The sequence below is a fragment of the Melanerpes formicivorus genome, unplaced genomic scaffold (genome assembly GCF_026170545.1).
Source record: "Melanerpes formicivorus ecotype bairdi unplaced genomic scaffold, bMelFor1.0.p_v2 SCAF_116, whole genome shotgun sequence".
Taxonomy (NCBI): Eukaryota; Metazoa; Chordata; class Aves; order Piciformes; family Picidae; genus Melanerpes; species Melanerpes formicivorus.
In genome coordinates this window covers 1,203,662-1,216,307 of record NW_027142468.1, presented here as the reverse complement: position 1 = coordinate 1,216,307, position 12,646 = coordinate 1,203,662, and the positions used below count along the sequence as shown (strand labels likewise).

Here is a 12,646-nt window from a genome sequence, read left to right as displayed (position 1 = left end):
ATTTGCTTTGGTTTAGTTTGGTTTGGTTTAGTTTGACTAAGTTTGGTTTAGTTGGGTTAGATTTAGTTTAATTTGGTTTAGTTCAGTTATTCAACTCTTCTTATCTCACCTCACATTTCTTTTTCCTTCTGATTCTCCTCCCCCTGGCAAAAGGGGATGCCCCAGGGGTGGAAAGACAGCCCCACCACTTGCCATGGGCTAATCCACGTTGTACTGGAAAAGGGTGAAGCTCCAGAACATCTGCAATGCATTGGCACAATGGCAATGGTGTCAAAGGGGCAGTGGTGGAAGTTGAGGCAGAGGAAGTTCCATGGAAACATAAAGCATTGTTTTTCCCTGTGAGGGTGACAGAGCCCTGGAGCAGGCTGCCCAGGGGGGTGGTGGAGTCTCCCTCTCTGAAGAAATTCAAAGCCCACCTGGCTGTGTTCCTGTGTGACCTGCCCTGGGTGACCCTGCTCTGGCAGGGGGTTGGACTGGATGAGCTTTTGAGGTCTCTTCCAGCCCCTGGCATTCTGTGAGTCTGTGATTCTGTGAAGCTTTTGAGGAAGGGAAGAGAATAATCCAAGTCCTTCTGCCAGAAACCTAAACTAAAGTAGTAGTAGCAAAAAGAGAAAGAAAGAGATGAAGCCCAAGGAAAGAGAAGTGATGCTCACTGCAGTTGCTCATCTCCTGCTGCCCACTGCCTGAGCAGTGATCAGCAGGGGCTGGCCACCTCCCCCAGGTTACATACTGGTCATGATGTCCTGTGGTAGGGAGCATCCCTTTGGCCAGTTTGGGTCATCTGTCCCGGCCATGCCCCCTCCCAGCATCTCGTGCAGCTGGCCACTTGCAGAGCATGGGGAAGTGAGAAGTCCTCCCCTTAGGACAAGCACTGTGCAGAGGCAGGACTGAAAAATCAGTGTGATAGCAACACTGGCCTCACACTAAACCCAAACCACAGCACTGTGCAGAGGCAGGACTGAAAAATCAGTGTGATAGCAACACTGGCCTCACACTAAACCCAAACCACAGCACTCTGCACAGCCAGGACTGAAAAATCAGTGTGATAGCAACATTGACCTCACACTAAACCCAAACCACAGCACTCTGCACAGCCAGGACTGAAAAATCAGTGTGATAGCAACATTGACCTCACACTAAACCCAAACCACAGCACTGTGCAGAGCCAGGACTGAAAAATCAGTGTGACAGCAACATTGACCTCACACTAAACCCAAACCACAGCACTGTGCAGAGCCAGGACTGAAAAATCAGTGTGACAGCAACATTGACCTCACACTAAACCCAAACCACAGCACTCTGCACAGCCAGGACTGAAAAATCAGTGTGATAGCAACATTGACCTCACACTAAACCCAAACCACAGCACTGTGCAGAGCCAGGACTGAAAAATCAGTGTGACAGCAACATTGGCCTCACACTAAACCCAAACCACAGCACTGGGCCAGCTACTGGGAAGAAACTGACTCTACCCCAGCCAAAACCAGGGCACCTTGGTGGCAGTTTAGCCACCTAGGCTGTAGGTGACTAAAGCAGGATGCTTTAAAAGTCTCCTTAATGAGCTGAAAAGATCAATTCCTTGGTTTTAAGACCCTGAGACTCTCTTACAGCTCTTTTCTAAAGCTCCTCAAGTGGATCATTACATTTCCTGGAGGTGACTTCTCCTCACAGTGTGATATTCTGTGCCACAGGAAGTTTTTATTGGCAAATACATTTTTAATCATTCTTCCTCCAGAGCTTTAGCAAAAGACATCAAATATGGCTCACAGAAATCCTGTAGCTGAGGGTTGGCTGCTGATAATTATTCTTGGAAAGCTCTCCTATCAATAAAGGACATGGAAGTGTTGGGGAGAGTGTCTGGAGGAGGCCATGAAGGTGATCAGAGGGCACCTCTGCTACGGGGACAGGCTGAGAGAGTTGGGGCTGTCCAGCCTGGAGAAGAGAAGGCACTGAGGAGACCTCAGAGCAGCCTTCCAGTACCTGAAAGGGGCTCCAGAAGAGCTAGGGAGGGACTTTGGACAAGGGCTGGGAGTGCCAGGATAAGGGCTTTGAGCTGGGAGAGGAGAGATTGAGAGTGGAGAGAAGGAAGAAATTGTTGAGAGTGAGGCTAGGGAGAGCCTGGCACAGGCTGCCCAGGGAGGCTGCCTGGAGGTGTTCAGGACCAGGCTGGATGAGGCCTGGAGCAGCCTGTGATGGTGGGAAGGGTCCCTGCCCATGGCATGGATGAGCTTTCAGGTCCTTCCTGACCCAAACCATTCTGGGAATCAAGGAATCACCTTTCTAAGGGAGTCTATGGCCTGTTGCTCCAGAAGCACAGGAGGTGTAGTTGTTAGCTCCCTACCCTTTGCAGCAAAGTAATGCACTGACCCAAATGCAGTTCTGTGGCCATGTCTCAGAGAATGAGAGAACTGTTTGGGTTGGCAAAGCCTGCTAAGCTCATCCAGTTCAACCAGCAACCCAACCCCACCAGGGCCACTATGCCAAGTGCCCAGCTGCAATGGCCATACCTTTCTTGAGCATCTCCATGGATGGGGGCTCCACCACCTCCCTGGGCAGCCTGTGCCAATCCCTGACCACACTGGCAGCAAAGACATTTTTCCTAATCTCCAACCTAACTCTCCCCTGGCACAATTTCAGGCCATTCCCTCTCCTCCTATCACCTGAGACTAGGGAGCAGAGCCCAGCCCCAGCTCACTGCAACATTCCTTTATTTATGGATCAGAAATTATAGAATCATAGAACCATAGAATGCTCTGGGTTAGAAAGGACCTCCACAGCTCATCCAGTCCCACCCCTCTGCCCCCAGCAGGGACATCCTCCCCTGGAGCAGGCTGCCCAGAGCCCTCTCCAGCCTCACCTGGAATAGCTCCAGGCATGGAGCCTCAACCACCTCCCTGGGCAGCCTGCTGCAGTGTTCCAGCAGCCTCCTGGGGCAGAACTTGTTCCTCACATCCAAGCTCAATCTGCTCTGCTCTGCTCTGCTCTAAAGCCATTGCCCCTGGGCCTGTCCCTGCAGGCCTTTGGGAGCAGTCCCTCTGCAGCCTTCTTGCAGCCCCTTCAGGTACTGGAAGGTTGCTCTAAGGTCTCTCAGGAACCTTCTCTTCTCCAGGCTGAACACCCCCAGCCTGTGCTCATACCAGAGGTGCTCCAACCCCCTGAGCATTTTCCTGGCCCTCCTCTGGACCCCCTCCATCAGGTCAAAGCCTCTCTGGCTGCCAGTTTAACTGGCACAGTGGAGCAGTTTCCTCAGACAGCTGTTTGGTAGTTCACAGAAGACAGGCCCCAGCTGCAGCACAGCACAGAGCCCTGTGTTGTGAGAGGCAAGTGGCAGCAAATTCACACCACTGAGAATATGATTGTAAGGACTCCAAGGAGTGCTGCTGCTGCCTCCCAGCAGGGTGAGAGCTGCAGCAATCTGCAATGCAGAGAGCACAGCTGCTGTCAGAGGGATGGTCTGGTAAGGACCCAACAAGTCACTGGGGGTGCTGCATGCTGGAAGAACAGTGTGAAAGGGAATGACTGCCACCTCAGAGGGGTTCTGCTTCTCAGACACAGCAAAGAGACAGAGCTACTCAAACCAACAGCAGTTAGAATAGAACAGAATTAACCAGGTTGGCAAAGACCTCAGAGATCATCAACCTATCCCCCAGCACCATCTGATCAACTCAACCACGGCACCAAGGGCCTCATCCAGGCTCTTCCTAAACACCTCCAGGGATGGGGACTCCACCACCTCCCTGGGCAGCACATGCCAATGGCCAATCTCTCTTGCTGGGAAGAATTTCTTCCTCATATCCAGCCCAAACTTCTCCTGGTGCAGCTTGAGACTGTGTCCTCTTGTTCTGGTGCTGGCTGCCTGGCAGAAGAGCCCAACCCCCACCTGGCTCCAACCTCCCTTCAGGGAGTTGGAGAGAGCAAGAAGGTCTCCCCTGGGCCTCCTCTTCTCCAGGCTAAGCAACCCCAGCTGCCTCAGCCTCTCCTCCCAGAGAGTTCTGGATTCTCAGAAATAACAAGGCACAGACTGCTCACTCTGAGAGAAGAGAGCAAGAAGAGAGTTTGATAGAGATGACCATGAGCAAGAAGATCAGGACATGGCATTAATTCCACACACACACACACAAGTGAAGGACACTCACAGCCCAGCTGCAGGACATGTTCAACTCTCTCATTTAAGTGCCCAAAGTCTTCTATGAAGAAGAGGAAAGTTGACACAACACCTGCAAGCCAGGGGACCAGTGCAGAGGTTTTCATTAGCCCTGAGGTACCTCTGGAGCAGAATGCAGTAAACTTCGGAGGCAGAAGCAGTGGCACAGACTGCAGTCAGGAGGGTGCAAACCAGGAGGTTTGCCTTCACTGGAACATCTGCTAGAGCAGCAGGAAGTCAGAAGCACCACCTGTGCTCCCTGCTTGCAACACCCACACTGGAACTGGCATCTTGCTGTGAGGGAGGCACCCATCCCTGGCAGAGCTTCCACCACCTTCTGCAGGTGACACTGAAACTTACTTGGATGCAGACTTTGGCATTTCACTTAAAGTATTTCTCTTCCTGTCTTTCCCTGCCAGCCATGGCTTTTCCCTCCCATCTTTCACCTCTTGTTTGGATCCATGCTCAGCCTTCTGATTTATCCTGACTGAAGTCTTGTTTCCTCTTGTACAGATTGCATCTTTAATTGCTGCCTTCTCTTGGTCACTGAGAGAGCGTGGATTTGCAGCTAAAGGTGGAAGGTAACTCTACAGCTAAGCACATGCAAAGAGCAGAGGAGCACAGCTACAAGACAAGAATCCTGGGGTCCAAGTGCCAGCCAGGCAGAACCTGGTCTCCAGCTAGGGGGATGGGAAGCAGAAGCACAGCTTGCCCACTGCTGAAGAGAGATGCTACCTGTTAAGACCTGAGCCACTTCAGAGCACAACCTGGCAGAAAAGCAGAATGAACAGACCCTGGATAGTTTGCCAGCCATCCCTGTTTCCAGAATGTCCTCACAGTCATGTGTCTCCAAACCAGATTGCTAGAGGCAGAACAGAACAGGTTTAGCAGAAGCAGAGCTGACTGTGTGAACAAAGAGCTGCTCAAGAGCTGCTGGCACCTTGGTGTTTGTCACAAGACCTGGTTACCGCCAGCACTGACACAACCAGCCAGGCAGTGCTGGACACAGATCACAGCCTCTACCCAAGAAGCTTCAGAGAATCAGTCAGAGGAAATCTCATCGAGGTTTAAAAAATGAGAGGCTACTGCAGGGCTCTGCAACCTGTGCTGAAGCTGTGTGTGACCCCAGCACGGGAGCCAAACCCACCCCCGGGTGGAACCTGCAGCCACTTCCACGTGGGAAGCAGGTAAGAAACCTCCTGGAGCTAGCTGAAAACTAAGTTCTGGAGGGAAGCAGCTGGCTGGGACTTTGCAGACACTGTGTGGAGAAGAAGAGTTTCTTCCTCTCTATCACAACCAAGGCAAAGAATGTCAGAAAGCTTTTGGGGCACAGCAGATCACCTTCAGAGTGTGACTTCCGCCACTGGCACTTAGCCTCCTCCCTTCATGCTTCCTCTGTCGCAGACCATCTGAATACCAAGGTGACCTGTGAAGATAACACAGAGAGAGGAGGCATTTAGGAGCCACTGTGTCGATAGTTGAGGACAAAATGTAATTGTGCTGTCCTCCTGGCTATTGACAGAGTGTTCCCTCAACTGCACAGCGCCTGCCTGGAGGCTCAGCATCCATCACAGTCAGCAGCGCTGACTCCAAGCCTGCCAGCGCAGAGAATGCCCTCAGGTTCAGGTCAGAGGAGACAATGATCTACCTGCAAACTAAGGCTTCTCTTCATCTGCCTAACTTCTTTTAACTACTCTTAGCCATTTCCATCCAGAATAAAAGGATCATCCAGGCTACAGGCACCTGCTTACCCTTTGGGGTAGCACACAGGAGTGTTTTGCTGGGAAGAAGCTGAGCTGCCTGCACGTCTCTGTGGGGCTGCACCAGCTGCCCAGGGTTCAGATTAAAACCTATGAGCCAAAGGAAGTGAGAGAAACCCACCTGGGTGCTCTGCAGGCTCCAGGGCTGTGCAGGCAGGTCCCTGCCAGCTGCCCACAAGCTATCTCAGGGATGAGAGACAGTCAAGCCACAACAGCTCAGAGCTCAGGAAAGACTCATTTCCCTTGCTCACTTGCTAAACATGTCCACAGAGGACCCTGTGCTTCTGGGGTCAGACTTCAGCAGTGATCAGCTATTTCATTTAGTTTGGGTATCCTTGCCACAGTGCCCTACAGTCTGCAGAACAAGCCCTGGCACCCAGTGTGCCCAGCACTTGGGCAGCTGAGGCCCTTAGGATCACGACTGAGTGGTGGGAAGTGCTCCTTGAGCCCTTCTTGCATAAACAACTTCCTCTGAATGACCAACCACCAACTGCCACCCAGATGACAGAGCATTCACCTGGACAACAAAGAGTCCATGGCTGAAATCCTTGCTCTGAGCCAAAGGGAATGCTCTCCTGGCCTCTGCAATGAAGCAATTCACCCTGCACTGCACAAGAAAACTGGGGTCTACAATTGCCAGGCTTAGGCAGGCAGATGATAAGAGCCTGGGGCTCTGCAAGGGCTGCAGCCCAGGGCCCTTTTAAGAATGCTGACATCTGCTCCCCTCTTATACTCAGCAAGATGTGTAGGATGAGAGAAGTATTTCATGCCAGCTGTAACATAAAGCAGTGTTCTCCACCAGCTGAGAAACTTCCCAAGAGAGGTGGGGCTTCTCCTCAGCTTCCCCTGCATCAGAAGGCAGCTGATCTCTGCTCTCACACCCAGTAGGTGCAGCTTCAGGGCTGCTGTGGGCACCATTCTATTCTCTTCCCACCTTCAAAAGGACATCATCAGGAAACAGTTTCTCTACCTAAAGTATCCAGGCCCTGCATGGCAGCAAAGCTTGCTCTGATGGTCCCATCCACAAGGCAGTGTCACCACATGGAGCATTCTGCACCAGGTCTTTCTGCTGTTTCACCACAAGCCATCTCTTACCTGCAGGTTACAAGGAGCTGAGACTGCTCTAAGGCTGCCCTTGGGAAAAGCTGAGGGAGGTTAGGAAAGCTGTGCTTGCTGCAGAGAACTAATGAGGCTGGCAGAAGGTGCTCCATGGACACTGTGTCCTGCTGATCCTGGATGGCAGAGCTGGTGGTGTCTTGGCCATGGTTTCATGACCATCCTGGACCTCAGTCCTCATGGGATGCAGCTTGTGCACTGACTGAGCTGCAGAAAAGATGTGTGAGCTTGACATGGCCTCGGTGAGATTTGGGACAGCCCAGATCCTTCAGGTTGTCTCCAGGCTTAATAACTTGGTCTGTCTCTGAGTGACCAGGAGACCTGTCCTCTGTGACCTGAAGCTTTGGAAGAGCCTTGAAGGTAATGGCCTGGTTTACCAGCTCCAAGCCCCCATGTGGATATGAGTTTTTCCTGCACATCATGTCAAGCCCTCTGTTCCCCAGGCAGTGTCAGGAGTCACTGACATGAGAGGCTGCTTCACAGCCTACTGATGTGAAGAACAGGAGAACAGCTGAAGGATGACCAGCTCAGGCCACATGAAGAGGCCATGGCTGTCTCCTCTCCCCACCTCCATGCAGGCCTGACTTCAGCACTAGCAAAATGAGCAGAGGCAGTCAGCAGGACATCCAGGGGACCCACAGCAGAGACTCATGGCCAGTTTAATTCCCTGCTGGACACTTCACTTGTGACATGGGCACACAAGCACAGTGGGAGACATCCCTCTGAAAAAGACCTGTAAGGAACAGGCAGGGCACCTCCCTCAGCTGGGCAAGGAAGATGCTCCAAGCAGCACTTAGCAGAAGGTGGAAGCACTGCTGACTTGTAGAGGCTACTCCATCAGGCTCAGTGAGCTGCTGACCTTTCCAGTGCCCTTGGGGCAATACCATTTCAAACACTGACCTTACACTGACCAGCACGAAGCACAAACAAGAGTTCACATCATCTGCTGGCTCTGCAGGTGAGCTTAGAAACAAATCCAGCAGAAAGATATCAAAGGCAGATGTAAACATCCTCTGTTCTGGTGGACAAACACAGACACAACAGCAAAACACAGCTGAAATGCAGCTTTCTGCAAGGAAGACAAGAGATGGGACTTCAGCTTCTGCTCTTTGTTCTAGCAGCTTCAGTACAGAGAACATTTGTTTTAAGTTTTAATTGAGCTTGGGTTTTGACAAGGGTGCTAGAGGCAAGGCAATGCCTCTGGCTCTCTGCCTTCTTTTGCACAGGCTCCTGAGCAATTCAAGCACATGCTGAGCACTGCTGAGGATGGCAGCACGGCAAGAGGCTTTGGGCTTTTGGACAGGGGCTCTGGCAGATGGCCTTCTGGCACTCCACAGGCACAACAAAGCAGACTGGCACTGTGGGAACAAAAACACACTAGTTGAATGCTCCTGCTCAAGCTGCAGTAAGGGTGTTTCAGCAGTCCCCTCTCAGATGGTAGAAGCTCAGACAAAAGGCTCTGTCCTCCTAGCTCCAGCTCCAGGGAGAAACAGAATCTTCATTTCCCATCTTTTCTTTGTGAGCAGTAAGAGTGAAACCTGCTTTTAAACTAAACCTTGGCTTTGGGATTGCAGCTCTGTGCTAAGAGCCAAAGCTTCTGCCTGGGGAATCAAAGCTCCTATTGCAGAAGCCATTCCTCCACCACCATCCCCAAGCCACTGCAGATGAAAGGCCTTAGAGAAGAGCTTTGTGTGAGCCACAACAGTAAACAAATTGCTAATGACTACCAGCACTAGGGAGCAATTTGATCACATTGCTTTCTTTCCAGCTGAGTTAAAACTTGAAGCACATTACCTTGCATGTGTAGAATCTGAACACAGCCTGTGGCTGAAGGTTGATGTCACTGTGAAAGTGCAAAGCAAGTGGTGCTGCTGCCAAGCTGTAGGCAGTAGGGCAGTGAGCTCTCTGCTCTGGCACAGTGAGCGAGGTACAAGATGCTGTGAAGTGCTCTTACAAATGGTTAGAGCCCTGCAGACACCAGCAGGTCTCAACAGCCCTGACTAGCATCACCCAGGACACCCAGCCACAGCCATGGGGCCAGGAGCCCCATTTCAGAGCCCCTGGGCAGTGGGTCCCAATCCAAGCTGTGCTGTGGGAGTGCTGGTCTCCAGCTCAGCCACAGACATAAATCACAGAGTGTTCTGGGTTGGAAGGGAGCTCCAAAGCTCATCCAGTCCAACCCCCTGCAGTCAGCAGGGACATCTTCCACTGGATCAGGTTGCCCAGAGCCCTCTCCAGCCTCACCTGGAATATCTCCAGGGATGGAGCCCCAACCACCTCCCTGGGCAACCTGCTGCAGAGTTCCACCACCCTCATGGTGCAGAACTTGTTCCTAACACCCTGGCTGTCAGTCCCTGATTTGCTCCCTTTGCAAAGAGCTATCTGAAAGCAGAGGACTTTGGTCCTGATTGCAGTCTCCCTGTCAGCAACAGCCTCCTTTCTGATTACCCAGAGCCTGCAGGAACTAAATCAACATTCCAAACCAGCATCAGCACAGTGACAGTTCAGCAGCCTTCACAAGTTATGTTTATTGGCTAATGAATGTTTAATACTTACTATCCCAGCATTGCTTTTCAAAAGCATCCAGAGTCTCTGTCACCCTGAGTATCTGTCATAGAATCACAGAGCTGTCAGGGCTGGGAGGGAGCTCAAGGCTCAGCCAGTTCCAACCCCCTGCCATGGGCAGGGACACCTCACACCACAGCAGGTTGCACACAGCCACATCCAGCCTGGCCTTAAAAATGCCACATGAATAGACACTGGGTTAAGGTATGTGTAGTTAAATGGTGTCAGAGGACAACTGCCATGCAACTTCATGCAGGGAATGCACAGGTAAGAGAAATCTTCAGCTGCACTGGTGGGAAGAGCCACTTCCCCTTGGGTGTACTTTCAATGTTGAACCACACTTGGACATCTGCCTTGCACTGGGGATGGATTACACCCTACCCATGCCTGGTGTTTTCCCATTGCCCAGGCAGGAGTCATTTAAAGTAGCCCAGGAAGGGATTTCTCTTCATTAGGGCATCCACATTAGAGCAAATCAATCTCATTCCAGCCACACACACACACAAATAGCAGTAAAATACAAAATCAAAAGTCAGCCTCCAAGACTTGGCTGACAGCTCAGACCTCTTGAAGGTTTGCTGTACTACTTCAAAGTCTCACACAGGTCCTGGCACAAAATCTGTTAGCAGGCATTTAAAATTGACTGACAGGTCACTGATGCAAATGTTGCCTAGTGCCAGGTCTGATCCCAGCAGCAATCCCTCTGGAACACCAGCTCAGCTCTCCCACTGACAACCATCTGCTGAGGGCTCATCCAGCTCTAATTCATCTATCTGCTCTGCTGGTATTGAGAGCTAGTATCATGGTATCATAGTATCAGTCAGGGGTGGAAGGGACCACAAGGATCAGCTAGTTCCAACACCCCACACTAGATCAGCCTGGCCAGAGCCTCATCCAGCCTGGCCTTAAACACCTCCAGGGACAGGGCCCCAACCACCTCCCTGCACAACCCATTCCAGGGCTTCACCACTCTCATGGGGAAGAACTTCCTCCTCCCCTCCAGCCTCAATCTCCCCACCTCCAGCTTCATTCCATTCCCCCTAGTACCTGACTCCAGTCAAGCAGCTTGCAAACACTGCACAGCCACAGGGGATAGTTGCTCTGTGCTACACTTCAGTACCCTCTGTGTCAAGCCTGTACTTTCCTCAAAGAATGAAAGCAGGATGTTGGATAAAACCTGTTGGCCACTGGCTGCCCCAGGCCTTATCAATCAGCATCTCTTAGCTCAGCCTCCCCTTGACTGTGGCTCCTGAAACATGCATCTCCCTCCTCTCCCAGGGTCTCCTTCAGACAGTAATTCCCTGGAAGTCCCTGTCCTCACACCCTGGTGTCCATGATCCCATCACAAAGTGCCACATCACCAGCCCCTTGGTTTTCTCCCACAACCCTTTAATCCCTCTGCCTCCTTTTCTCTCTTTTCCTTCAGCCTGTGTCTTCTGGAGAGCCAAAGCAGTAAAGTGCTCCCTAAGCAGATTGGGTTGTCCTGCCTGGAGACACAAAACTGACTGCATGAGTGCAAACCCTTGCTGATCCAAGGTCTGTGCACTCTTGCCCATTGCTTGCACTGGCTGTTCCTAATGCACAAACCTTGAGTGCAGCCATGGCTCATTTTCCCCTTTCTAGTGCTCCTTGTTGCTGGGGGACACAGGGAGGGAAGGAGCAGCAGTGGGAGCACAGAGCTTTGGTTATCCTAATGTGTGCAAAGATATTGTCACTGGGACTGTTGCCTGATACTTGGGTCCCCACATGGCAGGAATTCCAGTCCAGCAGCTGCAAGCATTGTGGGGACTGCCTCTCTGTGGCTGTCAACCACTCACTAGGCTTGAGCTCAGTGCAGGCAGTGCAGAGTGTTGCTCACCATAGATTTTCTGAATCCCTTGGAGGTCATCCTGGGGCAGTTTGAAGTTGTGTGTTTCCATGTACTGGTAGAAAGGAGCCATGATAGCACTGGGATCATTGGAGTGTTCCAGACCCAGTGCATGTCCCAGCTCATGGACTGCAACCAGAAAGAGATCGTTCCCTGTGGAAGGAAGGCACAGCCAGGTTAGTGCACAGCCCCAGCCTGACGTAGCCCCAAGCCCCCTCACTGGTAAAGCAAGAAGCAAAGGCTTTGCTATGCTACTGCCCAGCAGGTCACAGTGCCAGGGTCAGCTCCTGCAAATGCTTTGGCCTGGAAATCTGAACAGCTTTTAGAGCTACTGGCCCAGAATGGGCAGGAAGCCCCTAGCCTGTGACTGCCCCTAACCATGAGCACCCATCCTTGCCTGTTAAGCAGGGATGCTGACTGCAGACTCTCCTGCAGAGTTCACGGAAAGCTGCCAATAGGCCACTCTGACAACACTGCCTCCTCCTCTGAGCCCTGCCAGGAGAGGTGAGAGCACTGCCAGTCTGCTCCTCACCAAGGGGACACGGTGGAAAGGGAGCTTTGCTTCCCTTCCAGGTCCTCTGGTGCCATGCTCTAATCTGACACAGGCCTCCAAATCCCAGGGGAGGTCTGTAAGGCACCTGGGATGCAGGAGGAAGGGCAGAGGCCAGGTCTAACACCCACTGCAGTGTGTCTGGTACCTGGGTCAGCCCCATCTCCTCTAGCACAGGCTCCTCAATATGCTTTAACTTTTGTGGACTCCTGGCACTGCCATGTCTGTGGGAGGTGAGCACAGGTAGCACCATCCTGCAGGAAGCAGAGCCACAGAGGGAAAGTTTGGGTTGGATGCCAATGGCAGGAGGGAGAAGGAGGAAGAAGGGGGGACAGGATCCTGACAGGAAGAGAAAGGGCTGAGGAGCCCTGTCTGGTCCAGAAGCTGGTAGGAATGCAAAGGAGGGGTACCTTCAGCTCTATGTTACAGGCATACACTCCTCTTCAGTCCCATGGATTTGGGACTCTCATTTCCTTGAGCTAATGTGGTCCCTGGATGTCCTATTCCATGAGGGCACCTTGACATGGAGGTGACACAGGCAATGCTGTGTGAGGGATGAAGACAACCAACAATGAAAGATGTGAGTCTCCCCATGTCAATACAATGCCTCAGCTGCCAACTCTGCCTCCATCTGGCTCATTGCC

At 52.0% G+C, this 12,646-nt stretch overlaps 1 protein-coding gene across 3 annotated transcripts in view; it reads right to left on the bottom strand.

The window, feature by feature from the left end:
- MMP24 (matrix metallopeptidase 24) overlaps positions 1 to 12,646 on the bottom strand; it is a 72,064-nt gene that overhangs the window by 13,561 nt on the left and 45,857 nt on the right. For 2 of the 3 annotated variants that reach the window (XM_068167372.1, XM_068167373.1), the window contains exon 5: positions 11,444 to 11,605. The exons of the other annotated variant lie outside the window; for it this stretch is intronic. In XM_068167372.1, coding sequence (XP_068023473.1) covers positions 11,444 to 11,605 — 162 coding nt within the window. The remainder of the gene's footprint in view (positions 1 to 11,443; positions 11,606 to 12,646) is intronic. 3 annotated transcript variants of the gene reach the window in all.